We start from the raw sequence: 15,942 nt of genomic DNA on the forward strand, positions 1-15,942 counted from the left end.
TCCGCCTCTGTCCTCCTCTATACCCCTTTGTGTCCCCTTGTGTTTTCCTCTGTGCCCCTTTGTGTCCCCTTGTGTCTTCCTCTGTGCCCCTTTGTGCCCCCCTTGTGTCTTCCTCTATGCCCCTTTGTGTCTCCATCCTCCTTGTGTTCTCCTCTATATCCCTTTGTGTCCCCTTGTGTCCTCCTCTATGCCCATTTGTGTCCTCCGTTTGTCCCCCTGTGTCCTCCTGCATGGGCACAGTACAGGGAGTCCCTAACATTGCGATGGGTTGGAGGTTGGTATTGGCAAGTGTTCACAGGTCAGAAACTTCCTGCATTTGGACTATAAGACGCAGTGACTTTTCCCCCCCACTTTTGGGGGAGAAAAAGTGAGTATTATAGTCCAAAAATACAGTATGTCCTGATAATAAAAACTGTTCAAGCACAAAGAAACAGAGGACAAACTCTGTGATTCATCACAGATGTTATAAGTGTCCTATAATTCTTGTAACCCATAATAGGCATGGCTGGAAATGCTGATTTTTCGATTTCCGCGCAAATTCTGATTTCCGCCAATGCCGATTACTGATTTTGCGGATTTCCGATTTCTGCTTTCCAATTCCGTTTCTGAATAATCATTTTTTGGCCATGTTTTTTTCATTCTCTGATTGGTCTAATGCTTCCGAGTTCTGCAATTGGGCTAAAAGTACCAAGTTGTGGTAATCTGGTATTTCCACAGAAATCCGTTTTTTTCCGATTTCTGATTGGAAACGCGGAACTTTAATTTCCGCTGAATCCAAATGAGCATCCCTAACCCATAAGCCAATTGATCCATGCATGTGAATAGACCATTTGCATAGTTTCTAAACACGTTGAGATCCAATTAATACTTTTAAATGCTTACTGAAAGCATAGCATTGTTTACCTTTATTGTTTCGTCTGTTTGTTGCGTGTTGTGTGGTGTGTTGTGAGGTGGTGTGTGGTGGTGTGTTGTGTGTTGCGTGATGTGTTGAGTGGTGGTGTGTTGCGTGGTGGTGTGTTGCGTGGTGGTGTATTGTGTGGTGGTATGTTGCGTGGTGTCTTTTGTGGTGTGTTGTGTGGTGGTGTATTGTGTGGTGGTATGTTGCGTGGTGTCTTGTGTGGTGGTGTGTTGCGTGGTGTGTTGCGTGATGTGTTGTGTGGTGTTGTGTTGTGTTGTGTGGTGGTATGTTGCATGGTGTGTTGTGTAGTGGTGTGTTGTAAGGTGGTGTGTTGTGTGGTGGTGTGTTGCATGGTGGTGTATTGTGTGGTGGTATGTTGCGTGGTGTCTTGTGTGGTGTGTTGTGTGGTGGTATGTTGCGTGGTGTCTTGTGTGGTGGTGTGTTGCGTGGTGTGTTGTGTGGTGGTGTGTTGTGTGGTGGTGTGTTGCGTGGTGTGTTGTGTGGTGTGTTGTGTGGTGGTGTGTAGCGTGGTGTGTTGTGTGGTAGTGTATTGTGTGGTGGTATGTTGCGTGGTGTCTTGTGTGGTGGTGTGTTGCGTGGTGTGTTGTGTGGTGGTGTGTTGTGTTGTGTGGTGGTGTGTTGTGTGGTGGTATGTTGCATGGTGTGTGGTGTGGTGGTGTGTTGTGTGGTGGTGTGTTGCGTGGTGTGTTGTGTGGTGGTGTGTTGTGTGGTGGTGTGTTGTGTGTTGCGTGATGTGTTGTGTGGTGGTGTGTTGTGTGGTGGTGTGTTGCGGGATGTGTTGCGTGGTGGTGTGTTGCGTGGTGATGTGGTGTGTTGTGTGGTGGTATGTTGCGTGGTGCGTTGTGTGGTGGTGTGTTGTGTGGTGGTGTGTAGCGTGGTGTGTTGTGTGGTGGTGTGTTGTGTGGTATGATCCAAATCATTGCATTTCCCTGCTCGGGTTTCCTTTTTCTGACCACACAAGGAGTTAAGCTGTGTGAACGTCAAGGAGGCCGCACAAATGAATGAGACTTTTAGTAAAATGAGTACTATTGATCTGTGAGATGTGCACTAGAGGTTAAGCCTAGAACATGTTAGTCTACGATGTGTTGTGTGTTGCGTGGTGGTGTGTTGCGTGGTGGTGTATTGTGTGGTGGTATGTTGCGTGGTGTGTTGTGTGGTGGTGTGTTGCGTGGTGTGTTGTGTGTTGCGTGATGTGTTGTGTGGTGGTGTGTTGCGTGGTGGTGTGTTGTGTTGTGTGGTGGTGTGTTGCATGGTGTGTTGTGTGGTGGTGTGTTGTGTGGTGGTGTGTTGCGTGGTGTGTTGTGTGGTGGTGTGTTGTGTGTTGCGTGATGTGTTGTGTGGTGGTGTGTTGTGTGTTGCGTGATGTGTTGTGTGGTGTGTGGTGTGTTGCGTGGTGTGTTGTGTGGTGGTGTGTTGTGTGGTGTGTTGTGTGGTGGTATGTTGCGTGGTGTGTTGTGTGGTGGTGTGTTATGTGGTGTGTTGTGTGGTGGTATGTTGCGTGGTGCGTTGTGTGGTGGTGTGTTGCATGGTGTGTTGTGTGGTGGTGTGTTGTGTTGTATGATCCAAATCATTGCATTTCCCTGCTAGGGTTTTCTTTTTCTGACCACACAAGGAGTTAAGCTGTGTGAACGTCAAGGAGGCTGCACAAATGAATGAGACTTTTAGTAAAATGAGTACTATTGATCTGTGAGATGTGCACTAGAGGTTAAGCCTAGAACATGTTAGTCTGCGATTACATCAAATGAATGCGGCCCAATGTAACCATGTGTTTATTATCTCTGTTTATTCTTTCCCAGGTACTGATATGACAGCCCCGTCCTCTGCGAAAACTACCAAAACCGCTGACAATTCAGCAAAAGTACACAGCCTGTCTATACCAGGTACAGTGCGCAGGAAAAATCTATAGTAAATCTGGTCGATCATCATGTTGCAGAGACAGTCTACCCTCTAACCTAACACTGCTCGCCCCAAGTTCCAAAAAAGACTGCGCTTCCAATAGTCCACCTTGATTCAAAACAGAACGGACAGTACACTAAAATGCAAATAAAATAACCCACATAGTGCTCAATACTGTTTGATTAAAAACACAATGACACCTTGTGCTGCACTCCTCAGGGATGTGCCACCACCTGGTTACAGACACAGGGCAAAGCAATCCCCCCTCGTGAATCCACTCACCAGATGGTTGCTTGAACTCTGCATATCACAGACATACATCTGTACTGTACATCATATGCGGCAGCCTCAGGAATCCGGTAAAAGAGAGTTTATTACACTTCAAGCCGAGATAACAGACCAAAACACCCTGGCCGCGGACCTCAGTGCAGTGCGTCCAGTCGCTGCTTGCTGTCTTCCTGTATGCAGCGTCAGCGTGATCCAGCTCCGACACTGCTCGCCCCACACTACAATACAATAACATTTCTATAGCGCTTTTCTCCCATAGGACTCAAAGCGCTTAGGCTCTCTCAGATTCAGTAATTGGTAGTAGGACGAAGTATTCACACAACAAAGGCTATATTTCTGCAAATGCCAAACTGAACAGGTGGGTTTTCAGTCTGGATTTAAACACGGCCAGGGATGGAGCTGTCCTGATCTGTTGAGGTAAGGAGTTCCAAAACGTAGGGGCAGCATGACAAAAGGCTCTGGGACCAAAAGTTTCCAAGTGGACTCTGGGTATGACTAGATTATTAGAACCTGTGGATCTGAGAATGCGAGGATTGCTACGCAGCTGCAACATATCTTTCATGTATCCAGGGCCCGGATTATTCAGTGATTCAAATGTCAGTAGGCCGATCTTGAATAGGACCCTACATTCTATAGGTAGCCAGTGAAGGGAGTGCAGGACTGGCGTTATGTGGCAGTGACGGGGTTGGTTAGTTAGCAGTCTGGCAGCAGTACTCTGTATCAGCTGTAGGCGGTACAAGACCTTTTTTGGAAGGCCAGTGTAGAGAGCATTGCAGTAGTCCAGTCGGGATGTGATGAAGGCATGGACTAAGGTTGGCAGATCTTCTGGGGGGATGAGGTGCCTGATTTTTGCAATGTTCTTCAGGTGAAAATAGGATGATTTCACCACAGCAGAGATTTGAGTTCTAAAGTTTAAATCCCCATCAATTAGAACTCCCAGGCTACGCACATGATCAGAGCTGCGTAGATCCGTGCCTCCTATTCCCAGTGGTGAAGACTGCAAGTTAAGTTGTTTTGTTGTCATGCGCTGCCCTCCGATCAGAAGGACTTCATTAATTCATGCCATGCTTTGTTTTTTATGATTTGTTTATTCAGCAGTGATGCATCGTGGGAAACATCATATGCTCACTCCAATCTGAATAATTGCAAATACCTTCTGTTTTAAAGAGACTCTGAAGCGAGAATAAATCTCGCTTCAGAGCTCATAGTTAGCAGGGGCATGTGTGCCCCTGCTAAACCGCCGCTATAGCGCGGCTTAACGGGGGTCCCTTCACCCCCAAAGCGACCACTGCAACACTTGGTCGCAGATTTGGTCGTGATTTATGGCTTCTTGGAGGCAGGGCTAACGGCTGCAGCCCTGCCTCCAGTCGCGTCTGTCAGCGGCTCATCGCCGCCTCTCCCCCGCCCCTCTCAGTGAAGGAAGACTGAGAGGGGCGGGGGAGAGGCGTAGATACGCGCTGACAGACGCGCGTGGGGCAGGGCTGCGGCGGTTAGCCCTGCCCCAACCAGGAAGCGCTCCCCCGCTGTACGGAGCGGATTTGGGGGGTTAAGCCGCGGGATAGTGGCGTTTTAGCAGGGGCACACGTGCCCCTGCTATCTATGAGGTCTGAAGCGAGATTTATTCTCGCTTCAGACTCTCTTTAAGCAGGCAGACTTTTGTTTAGCATAACATTTTAGTAAGATGGCTTTTTGGTTCTTTGTAACCCCTTACACGCTTCTAGGAGTTCTGGTTCACCATGAGCTTGCTGGGTAATCTGTAACTCTGAGAGTTCTAAGCACAGCGGCTATATCGCTTTCTTGGCAGTTGGACAAAGCCGTTATTTCCCACAATTCAACGAGGTTCACAGACAGGAAACTGTCAGGACCATGGTCATGACATCACACTGTGGGAGGGGTTTAACCACAATATCAGCCATACAGACTCCCTGATGATCTGTTAGAGAAAAAGTAAAGATTTCCTGTAGGAAAGGGGGAATCAGCTAAAGATTGGGAGGAAGTTTAATCTTGGGTTAAAGTTTTTCTCTTGTATGATGTGGAGCTTAAAGCGGACCTGAACTGAGAACGTCCTCTCTGCTCTAAAAGATACACAACAGCATGATAACCTTTAAACAAAAACATTTGTTTGTTACATCTGATACAAATTCTCCCATAAATCTGCACTGTTTCTACTTCCTGATTCATAAAAGCAGACATATTGTTTACACCCTGTGCTTTTCATGTGAGCTTATCTGCCATCTCTGCTGTGGAAGTCATGTGACACAGGGGGGTGATCAAACTACAACTTGTGATTAGATACAGATGAAGGGGGAATTAGACAGGCTAAACTCTCTAAATACATACAGGCTGCATTTCTCTATGTTTTCCTTCTGTCCTGTGCAAGAGTTCAGGTCCACTTTAAGGTGGCTGCTGGAAGAGGCTTTTGTTCATTCCCTTAGACGGTTAGACCACATTAACATTATCTGCCGCGGGAGCCATAAGAGGTCCTCTGTTCACCAGTTTTACTTGTATCCTTGCAGGACTATCATCCCCAGAACTGGTAGGGAACGTAACTCTAGACAGCCCTACACACCTGAAGCTGAAGTGTGGTCTGCAGAGAGACTCTGGAGGTCAGCAGATTTCCAATGTGACTTGGAAGCATGGCGAGGAAGAGGTCAGCAATGAGCGTTATACCTACAACACCACTGACAGTGAATGGAGCACCACATTGGAGTGAGTATTGCAGATGTCAGACATAGGGCTGGTGCACACCAAGAGCGCTTCTGAGCATTTTTAAAAACGCTTGCGCTTTGAAAAGCACTTGGCTAATGTATTTCAATGGGATGGTGCACACTGCAGTGATTTTTTTTTTTCCCAAACGCAAATTCGGGACATTTTTGCTGATTTCTGAGTCGGTTCTGCTGCAATGTTAAGTACAGGAAAGTGGAACATTGCTCTGAAAACACTAGATCAGAGCGATTTTCAAAGCGTTTTTGTTACAGAAGCTGTTCAGTTACAGCTCTACTGTAACATAAAATAAAAAAAACTCTACACCAAAACGCTGTAAAAACCGCTAGGCATGATTAGAAAATCGCTAGGCATATGCCTAGAATCACCTAGAAAAATCACTTCAAAAAGCGCTGATCGTTGGCGATTACGCTACCGCTGTTTGGTGTGCACTGGTCCATTTAGCATGTTTGAGTTTTTCTGTATAATAAGGGCATCTGCACAAATGTTTTTGGTTGACCTCCTTGACTTAGAAGCCCGACGAGTCTAGGAGCAACGATTCTGTTGGAGAGAACAGGATGTAGGAATATTCTTATATACGGGTGTGGCCCTCTGACATAAAGGAACATTGATAAAGCGGTTCCAATTAAGGCTGAGCTTAAAGAAGAACTGTAATGCCAATAATGTAATGAGTAAAATTCTTTTTTTTCCATCTATAGATTATTAAAGGGCACTATAGCTAAAATGGTAAAATTTAAAATATGTGCAAACATATACAAGTAAGAAGTACATTTCTTCCAGAGTAAAATGAGCCATAAATTACCTTTATCCTATGTTAATGTCACTTACAGTAGGTAATAGAAATCTGACAGAAGTGACAGGTTTTGGACAAGTCCATCTCTTTATAGGGGATTCTCAGGGATTTATTTATTTTCAAAAGCACTTAGTGATTGGCAGTTGCTCTGTCCAACTGCGAAAAAACTGTGTAGCGAGCAGGGAGGCTGGTCAGCATGATTGTTTAAATCCTTTTTAGGGAATCCTCTCTAATAAAACCCCTGTGTCCCTGCGTGTGCTGTCTCTGTGTAGCTAGTCTGTGCTTTTTGGTACTGCGCATGTGCGCAGCACGGACCCAGCCTCACAGAAACAGGAGGACGGAGCCAGGGGGCCGGGTGTGCGTGCGGCGCTGGGAGTGTGCGCTTACACAGTAACATGCGGCGGCGAGAAACAGACCCTAGTGCCCGTTTTTTAACAAGCTTGGATCTACTAGTATCTTTATAAAGAATAAAAGCATTGCTAAGAATCCCCTATAAAGAGAGGGACTAGTCCAAAACTTTGCTTCTGTCAGATTTCTACTACCTACTGTAAGTGACAGCAACAGAACAGGAGAAAAGTAATTTATGGCTCATTTTACTCCGGAAAAAACGTACTTCTTATTTGTCTGTGTTTGCACATATTTTCAATTTTACATTTTTTTTGCCATAGTGCCCCTTTAAAGTGAACCTTAAGTCAAGGGGGAAAAATGAGTTTAACTCACCTGGGGCTTTCCTTAGCCCCCTGCAGCCGATCGGTGCACTCGCAGCCCCGCTCTGATGCTCCTGGACCCTCCGGCGGCGACTTCCGGTTTCGCCGTCACCGGCCGACAGGCATGGGAACACGAGTGATTCTTCGCGTTCCCAGCCACAATAGCACCCCCTATGCTGCTATTGCGGCTTCATGGCCGCAATAGCAGCATAGGGGCGATATTATGGCTGGGAATGCGGAGAATCACTCGAGTTCCCATGCCTGTCGGCCGGTGACGGCTAAACCGGAAGTGTTCACCGGCGGGTGCAGGAGCATCTGAGCGGGGCTGCGAGGGCACCGATCGGCTGCAGGGGGCTGAGGAAAGCCCCAGGTGAGTTAAACTCATTTTTCCCCTTGACTTAAGTATCCCTTTAAGTCAGTGTTTTCCCATTGTAAAGGCTTTCCTCTCCCTGATTTACAGCCTGAAATTGAACATCTTTAATCCTGCCAGGTGATCTTCGAAATGTTTGTTTCTGAGAGTGCTATGCACAGAGGGAGATGCTGCTTGCTTGGCAGTTGGAAAAAGCCGTTATTTCCCATAATGCTACAAGGTTCACAGACAGCAAACTGTCAGGGCCATGGTCATGACATCACACTGTGCGAGGGGTTTTACCACAATATCAGCCATACAGATGTCCCTGATGATATATTATAGAAAAAGTAAAGATTTGATGTGGAAAAGGGGGTATCAGCTACTGATTGGGACGAATTTCAATCCTGGATTATAGTTCTTCTTTAAAGTCTTGCCAAAAATAAATACATAAAAATAAGGTATCTGGTATCTGTGGAGGGTAAAGCTGGCCATACACTGGCCCGATTTACCGCCGTTGCGACAGCAGATTCGATCACTGGGATCGAATCTGCTGCCAATCGTTCGCGCTACACGCCGAATTTCGATTCATTTCGTCCGATCCCGTCGATCGCGCCGTGCGGAAAATTACCGTCGATCGCGCGCGGGTAAAGAGTGCATCGCTAGCGGCGTTCGAGTGCCCGACGACCGACGCAATAGAGCCCGCATACATTACCTGCTCCGCCGGCGCGACTGCCCCCGCTCGTCTCCGCTCTTCTCCGCTCTGGTCTCCGGCATGCCTTCACTTATTCCTGCCCGGCAGGAAGTTTAAACAGTAGAGGGCGCTCTACTGTTTAAACTTCCTGCCGGGCAGGAAGAAGTGAAGCATGCTGGAGCCGGAGACCAGAGCGGAGACGAAGAGCGGAGAGAGACCCGGGAGTCGCGCCGGCGGAGCAGGTAATGTATGCGGGCGGGGGGGGGGGAGCGGCGGCAGCACCACCACCACAACAGATTGTGAACGGTTTTAGGCTGAAATCGGTTCACAATCTGTTTGCAGTAAAGGTAGCCATACGATCCCTCTCTGATCAGATTCGATCAGAGAGGGATCTATCTGTTGGTCGAATCTGATGGCAAATCGACCAGTGTATGGCTACCTTAACAGAATTGTTTGGTCTTTCCATTCTTTCCATTGTCTGCTGCTTTGTTTACATATCGTAAACCACAAACGGGCTCATGTGAAGTATAGAGAGAAAAGAGCAGTGATAACGAGACCAATGGATACATGCAACGAATATTTTCCATATTATGAGTGTTAATGTACAATATCTGATTACTGTTAATCTGCTCTGAAAGCTGCCATTGTAATTTATTGCATAGGTGCTGTATTGTTATATTATAATGTAGCCATTGAGAATGTGTCTTCTGTGTATACTTCATGCTTTTATTTAGCTGAAACACTGCTTAGCAGTGTTTACTAGTAGTGGCTGATAAGAAAACAAACAAGATAATGTAATCATTTCAGCATCCTAGCTAAGCTTCCCACTGAGGAAGAAAGTGCCGTATTTAACTGTTCGAGTGCTGTTCTGCTACCAATTGTTTTTTTCTGGTAGTAGGTTTTATGCTGTAAATAATCTTTTAGAGCAAATAAGAAATGTTGAGTTCCATACCACTTTAAGAATGTAATTTATTGTTTCTTTTATTTCATATGTCAGTACATTTGTGATATTGTTACGTCTGACTGAAGCTCAGCTTTATACATTGTCTCATTCTGTTATTCTTGCATGTAGTCTATTTGTGGAAAATGCGTCTGGGGCTGGAAATTATACCTGTGTTTTCCTTTCCACTCCAGAAACAAAAGCTACTTTTTTCATAACAGGTAAGATGAACACTCTTGCAACATTTTTTCATGCAGTTTTTATGAATCCAATATTGCAATTACAGCAAATTTCAGCTATAGTGCAATAGGGCTATTTTAAAAAATGAGTTCCAGTGGGACAGAGAAAAAACACAGCACATGTGAAATATTAAACCTGCCAAAAATATTTGTAATCCTGAATTTTTCACACTAGTAATTATCATTGGCATTGCAAATTCCCTGTGATTGTGATTTCCTCTATTTATCTTCAATTTCGTGCTTAGCATGATTTGCCTTCTTAAAACAGAAGATATTTGCACCCCTACTGAACATGCTAATGATCTCTTGATGCCCCTGAATTCAGGCTTACATCCAGAACCGCTGGTGTATAGCAAACCTATAGCCTGTTACAGAGCCACATATACCCAACATGCAGACAGCCTGTTTCAGACTTTTGGTCCTCATCAGTGCATGGCAGGGATTGATATGGCTCTATAGGATAGGGCTTAAAGTGAACCTAAAGTTAAGTTAAAAAAATGAGATTAACTCACCTGGGGCTTCCCTCAGCCCCCTGCAGCCGATCGGTGCCCTCGCAGCCCCGCTCCGATGGTCCAGGACCCGCCGGCGAACACTTCCGGTTTGGCTGTCACCGGCCGACAGGCAGGAGGCCGCAATAGCAGCATAGGGGGCGATATACAGGCTGGGAACGCAAAGAATCACTCGCGTTCCCATGCCTGTCGGCCGGAGACGGCCAAACCGGAAGTGTTCGCCGGCGCGTCCTGGACCATCGGAGCGGGGCTGCGAGGGCACCGATCGGCTGCAGGGGGCTGAGCGAAGCCCCAGGTGAGTTAATCTCATTTTTTTAACTTGACTTTAGGTTCACTTTAAAGGAATCATCAGGCGAAAAATAACAAAATCCCATTTACTTACCTGAGGATTCCTCCAGCCCCTCGCAGCTGTCTGTCCCATGCAGACAGCTCTGCTCTCCTCCGCCGGCCTGGGGTCCCCGCAAGGTGCAGAGGACGACCTTGAGGTCGTCCTTACTGTGCCTGCATGAAGCAAGGCTGTCAATCAAGCCCGGTTGTCCGCGTTGTACTGCGCAGGTGCAGAACCACTGCACCTGCACAGTACTCAGCGGACAACGTGAGCTTGATTGACAGTGTTGCTTCACACAGGCACAGTAAGGACAACCTCAAGGTCAGCTGCAGGGGGCTGGAGAAAGCCCCAGGTAAGTAAATGGGATTTAGTTTCGCCTGATGATTCCTTTAAAGGACAAATGAAGCGAGAGGTATATGGAGGCTGCTGTATTTATTCCCTTTTAAAGCGGACCCAAACCAAACAATTTTTTAATTCAAAATATTTAGTAGCACCACTCTGACACATATAAAGATAAATAAACAGTCCTTCAAACCTATGAACATTTCAGTGCATGCTTTTCACCCTTCTCTTTTCATACCTAGGGTTATACAGGTGGCAGCCATTAGCAATTCCTCCTTTGCCGCACCCCGTTCTACTCCACCAGTGTGCCGGATTCTGTCCCGGCAATATGAAAGGAAGGGAGGGGTTCCTCCAATAAATGTAAAATATTTTATATTTGTCATCATGCAGCTGAAAAAAGGCTGCTATTTATTATTATAATTTAATAAATAGATTTTATTTCTGAAATCTTGTATTTTTAATTTGGGTCCAAATTACCTGGCAGTCCTGCTGATCCTCTGCCTCTAATACTTTTAGCCATAGACCCTGAACAAGCATGCAGCAGATCTGGTGTTTCTGATATTATTGTCAGATCTGACAGATTAGCTGCATGCTTGTTTCTGGTATTATTCAGGCACTACTGCAGCCAAATAGATCAACAGGGCTGCCAGGCAACTAGTATTGTTTATTTGGTTATTTGGAACTAAACTCAAAGTTTCCTCTCTGCTCTAAATGATTAGCCACAATATGATAACCTTTATGGACAACATTTTTTCTTCATGACAATTCATGACAATTTGGTTTTACTTTACATGGAGCTTTCACAAGGTTAGGCCTCTGTGTTTACTGTATGAGGAGATCTTGATGGGCAGAGCTCCTGCAGTCTATTCACAGCTGCTGATAAGAACTAATTAGGCATTTTGATCTGGCTAAACAAAACAGAACACAGAGAAGTTAATTTCTTCAGCAGCTCTATGTGAAATAAAGACTTTTCATTGTTGTGTGATGTGCAAGCATAATAGTGTCTGTTCTAGGCCCCTTTTACACTTGACTTGCAAAGCTGCGCTGCATTACCCTGTTTTACCGCAATGCAAGGGAATGGGGTTTAGCACACTTACAGCGTCGCGTCAGAAGTGTCTGATCGGCCGCTTAGCCGCTGCAAAGTCAACAGCGTGTTAATCAGGGCTGTGGAGTCGGTACAAAGATCTTCCGACTCCTCAGTTTCTGAAACCACGACTCCGACTCCGGGTACCCAAAATTGCTCAGACTCCGACTCCTCGACTCCGACTCCTTAGTCTAATACTTAACAGGGCTGTGGATTTTGTACAAAAATCATGCGACTCCGACTCCCGCCTCCAACTCCTTAGTTTCTGAAACCACGACTCCAACTCCGATTCCGGGTGCCCAAAATTACCCAGACTCCGACTCCTCGACTCCGACTCCAACTCCGACTCCACAGCCCTGCTGTTAATGTCAGACTTCCCCAGCAACGCAGTGGAAGTAATGCAAGTCAATGGGCGCTGCAGGCAAGTAAAACATATTGGCAATTGCTGTACGACGCACATGTGTGGAATAAAGGGAATACGAATACAGGAATTCCAGTGACGTTCTTCCTATCCAGCATTGAATACGTCACGGGACGAGGGCAAGCAGGGGGGCTGCTCTATGCATATGACCCTGTCGGTGCACTCTGCCGCAGGATCATATGATTGACAGTTGTGCGGTGTAATGTGAGAGGGGCAAGGCATCACACCCACCGCAAATGCCCTTAGGTGCTTTAAGAAATACCAAGGTGAAAATAAACTGAACAGATAAACAATTGTATCTAGTATCCTACTCCTAAAAATAGACATCGCACAGTTTTATTTTATGTTTAAGTCTACTTTTTAAGTTTTAGTGCGTCATTGTCTTAGCTCAATGACAGTTTTTGAAGTGTGCCAGAGCTAAAATCTATGAACTATTGACCAAGTTCCCCCCCCCCACACACACACACAATCTGGAATGATAGCACAGCACAACCATATGCGCCATGCGTTATAGCCGCAGTGCACAAAAAAATGCCCTCAGACTGAGTATAGGTAGGTAGCCATGTATAGGTGCCCCCGGTATATGATCTCATGTGTAGATGCCCTCAGTATAGGTAGCCAAAAGCATAGGTGCCCCCCGGTATAGGAAGTCAGGTGTAGGTGCCTCCAGTATAAGTAGCCATGTGTTGGTGCCCTCCCTCAGTATAGGTAGCCAGCTATAGGTGCTCCCAGTATAGGAAGTCAGGTGTAGGTGCCTCCAGTATAGGTAGCCAACTATAGGTGCTCCCAGTATAGGAAGTCAGGTGTAGGTGCCTCCAGTATAGATAGCCAGGTGTTGACACCCTCATTAAAGATTGCCAGCTATAGGTGCTCCCAGTATAAGAAGTCAGGTGTAGGTGCCCTCAGTATAGGCAACCAGCTATAGGTGCTCCCTTGGAAGCCGGCACCCTGAGCGACTGCTCCAGTCGCTCAGGTCAAAGGCCGACTATGGGGTTACATTATAGTCCCAACTTGAGAGAAAATGTCACTTGCATACCTGAATGTCAACTCTTTCAGGCATAGAAAGAAAAAAAGGAACACAGCATAGTCATTTGTATGCTTGGCACTGTACATATAACTGTCTATCACATCCTGTTCACATGTAACCTCGATTTCTTTTGACTACAAATACTGCACACCTTTATAAGTGGTACCTATGGTTTCAGCATACTGACTAGATCAATCTTGATAATGGGGTTGGGCATCAGAATTAAAGGACAATTGAAGTGATTAGAACATGGAGGCTGCCATATTTATTTCCTTTTAACCTCCCTGGCGTTCTGGGTAATACGTACATAAGTACACATTACCGTTTTTGTTAATTATTTTTTTTCCCTTGCTGTAGCTAGCGTATTGCTAGCTACAGCAGTACGCCATGCCGTCCACGTCCGCATCCACCCTCCCAATCCTCCCAAGTAAGCCATACTTACGCGTCCGAGATCCCGCGAGAAGCGTGACTTCCTATCGTCGCTTCTCCCGTCGCCATGGTGATGATCGGACATGACGTCATCGACGTCATGACATCATGGGGAGCTCCAATCCTTCCCGGTGATTCGCCAGGCTGCGCCAGGCGTTTTGGGGGGGACAGCCCCTTTAGCGGCGGATCGGCGGGTAGCGGCGGCGATCGGACAAAACATGTAGCTAGCAAAGTGCTAGCTACATGTTCTTAAAAAAAAGTAAGTAAAAAGACCCTCCAGGGGCTGAGCAATCCTCCTTGGCGTACAAGGACGAGCTGACCTCGTCCATACCGCCAAGGAGGTTAAACTGATTATCTATTTGGCTGCAGTTGTGTCTGAACAACACCAGAAACAAGCATGCAGGTAATCTTGTCAGATAAAAATGTCAGAAACACCTGATCTGCTGTATCCTTCTTCAAGGTCTATGGCTAAAAGTATTAGAGGCAGAGGGTTAGCCCGGATAGCCAGGCAACTGGTATTGCTTAAAAGGAAATAAATATGGCAGCCTCCATATCCCTTTTGCTTCAGTTGTCCTTTAAAGTGTCAATGAAGTGAAAAAAAACAAAACAAACTTATTATATAATGATTTATATGTGTAGTACGGATAATGAATAGAACATTAGTAGCAAAGAAAAGTGTCTCATATTTTTATTTTAAGTTATATAGCTTTTTTTTTTTTACATTCTATCATATATGTGCAGTCACAAACTACTCTGTATTTTAACCACTTTACCCCCGCGCGTACGGATTTCTCCGCCCCTTTTTCCATCCTTTCACCCCCAGGGACGGAGAAATCCGTACTTTGCACACTCCCGCCGCTGTCCGCGCTCCCGCTCGTAAACACGCCGCCCGCCGCTAGTAAACACGCCGCCGCCCGCTCGCCCAGAGATCGACGAACGGGAAAATCCATTCCCGTTCGTTGATCTAAGCCCCGCAATGATCTGCTGCCACTCGGCTGAGCAGCACGATCATTGTGAAAAAATAACAAAGTCCCAGCCTCTTTCTACTTCCTGCAAGCGTCCGGAAGGACGCTTGCAGGTCGCATGAAACAAATTGGTAATGTTGCCATCTTGTGGCCAAATAGTAAAACTACACCCTAACCATTTTTTACACACAAATAAACTTGTTTTACACAAAAAATTAACTCCTTACCTCCCACACTCCCCAATTTTTATTTTTTTTTGTAATTAGAAAAAAAATAAAAAATTTACAATTTAAAAAAAATACATAAATAGTTACCTTAGGGACTGAACTTTTTAAATATTTATGTCAAGAGGGTTACTTTATAAACTATGGGCTGTTACTGTAACTGTTACTTTATAAACTATGGGCTTGTAATTAGGGATGGATGCAAAACTGAAAAAATGCACCTTTATTTCCAACTAAAATATTGGCGGCAAACATTGTGATAGGGACATAATTTAAACGGTTTTATAACCGGGATAAATAGGCATATACATTTAATGGGTTTTAATTACAGTAGCACGCATTATTTAAAAACTACAAAGGCCGAAAACTGAAAAATAATAAATTTTTTCCCACATTTTTTCCTATTTTCCCATTAAAACACATTTAGAATAAAATAATTCTTGGCATAATGTCCCACCTAAAGAAAGCCTAATTGGTGGCGAAAAAAACAAGATATAGTTCATTTCATTGCGATAAGTAATGATAAAATTATAGACGAATGAATGGAAGGAGCGCTGAAAGGTTAAAATTGCTCTGGTGGTCAGGGGGTAAAACCCCTCAGTTGGGAAGTGGTTAAACTATGAAACAGAGCAGAGCTAATAACCCTTTGAACTCCTCTGCAGTAAAAGCTTATCTGAAGTGGTGTCTCACTGTTTCTTTGATGTATAAGCGCTTCAGAAAACAGCACTAAGTTAGTCGGAGAGCTCAGAGAAGCACTTTTGCATAGATAACAAGTGACGTTTCTTAACTCTTCCTGTACTGGAAACAATACGAGTCTCATATCTGTGCTGCTGATGTTCTATTTCTTAGCTGTACTATACAAACAAATCATTACCTCATAAGTTTATTTTCACTTAAGATTCCCTTTAAAGGGAACCCGAGGTGAGAGATATATGGAGGCTGCCATATTTATTTCCTTTTAAGCAATACCCATTGCCTGGCTGTCCTGCTGATCCTCTGCCTCTAATACTTTCAGCCATAGACCCTTAACAAGCATGCAGCAGATCTGGTGTTTCTGACTATAT

The 15,942-nt window shown here is 45.3% G+C and overlaps 1 protein-coding gene across 2 annotated transcripts in view; it reads left to right on the forward strand.

Annotated features, from left to right (window-relative positions):
- The window catches only part of EMB (embigin), a 66,793-nt gene that overhangs the window by 41,661 nt on the left and 9,190 nt on the right, over nt 1-15,942 (forward strand). For both annotated transcript variants that reach the window (XM_068271778.1, XM_068271777.1), the window contains exons 2-4: nt 2,716-2,799; nt 5,620-5,812; nt 9,443-9,531. In XM_068271778.1, coding sequence (XP_068127879.1) covers nt 2,724-2,799; nt 5,620-5,812; nt 9,443-9,531 — 358 coding nt within the window. In that variant the 5' untranslated portion in view covers nt 2,716-2,723. The remainder of the gene's footprint in view (nt 1-2,715; nt 2,800-5,619; nt 5,813-9,442; nt 9,532-15,942) is intronic.

This window comes from Hyperolius riggenbachi, chromosome 1 (genome assembly GCF_040937935.1).
Source record: "Hyperolius riggenbachi isolate aHypRig1 chromosome 1, aHypRig1.pri, whole genome shotgun sequence".
NCBI classification, from domain to species: domain Eukaryota; kingdom Metazoa; phylum Chordata; class Amphibia; order Anura; family Hyperoliidae; genus Hyperolius; species Hyperolius riggenbachi.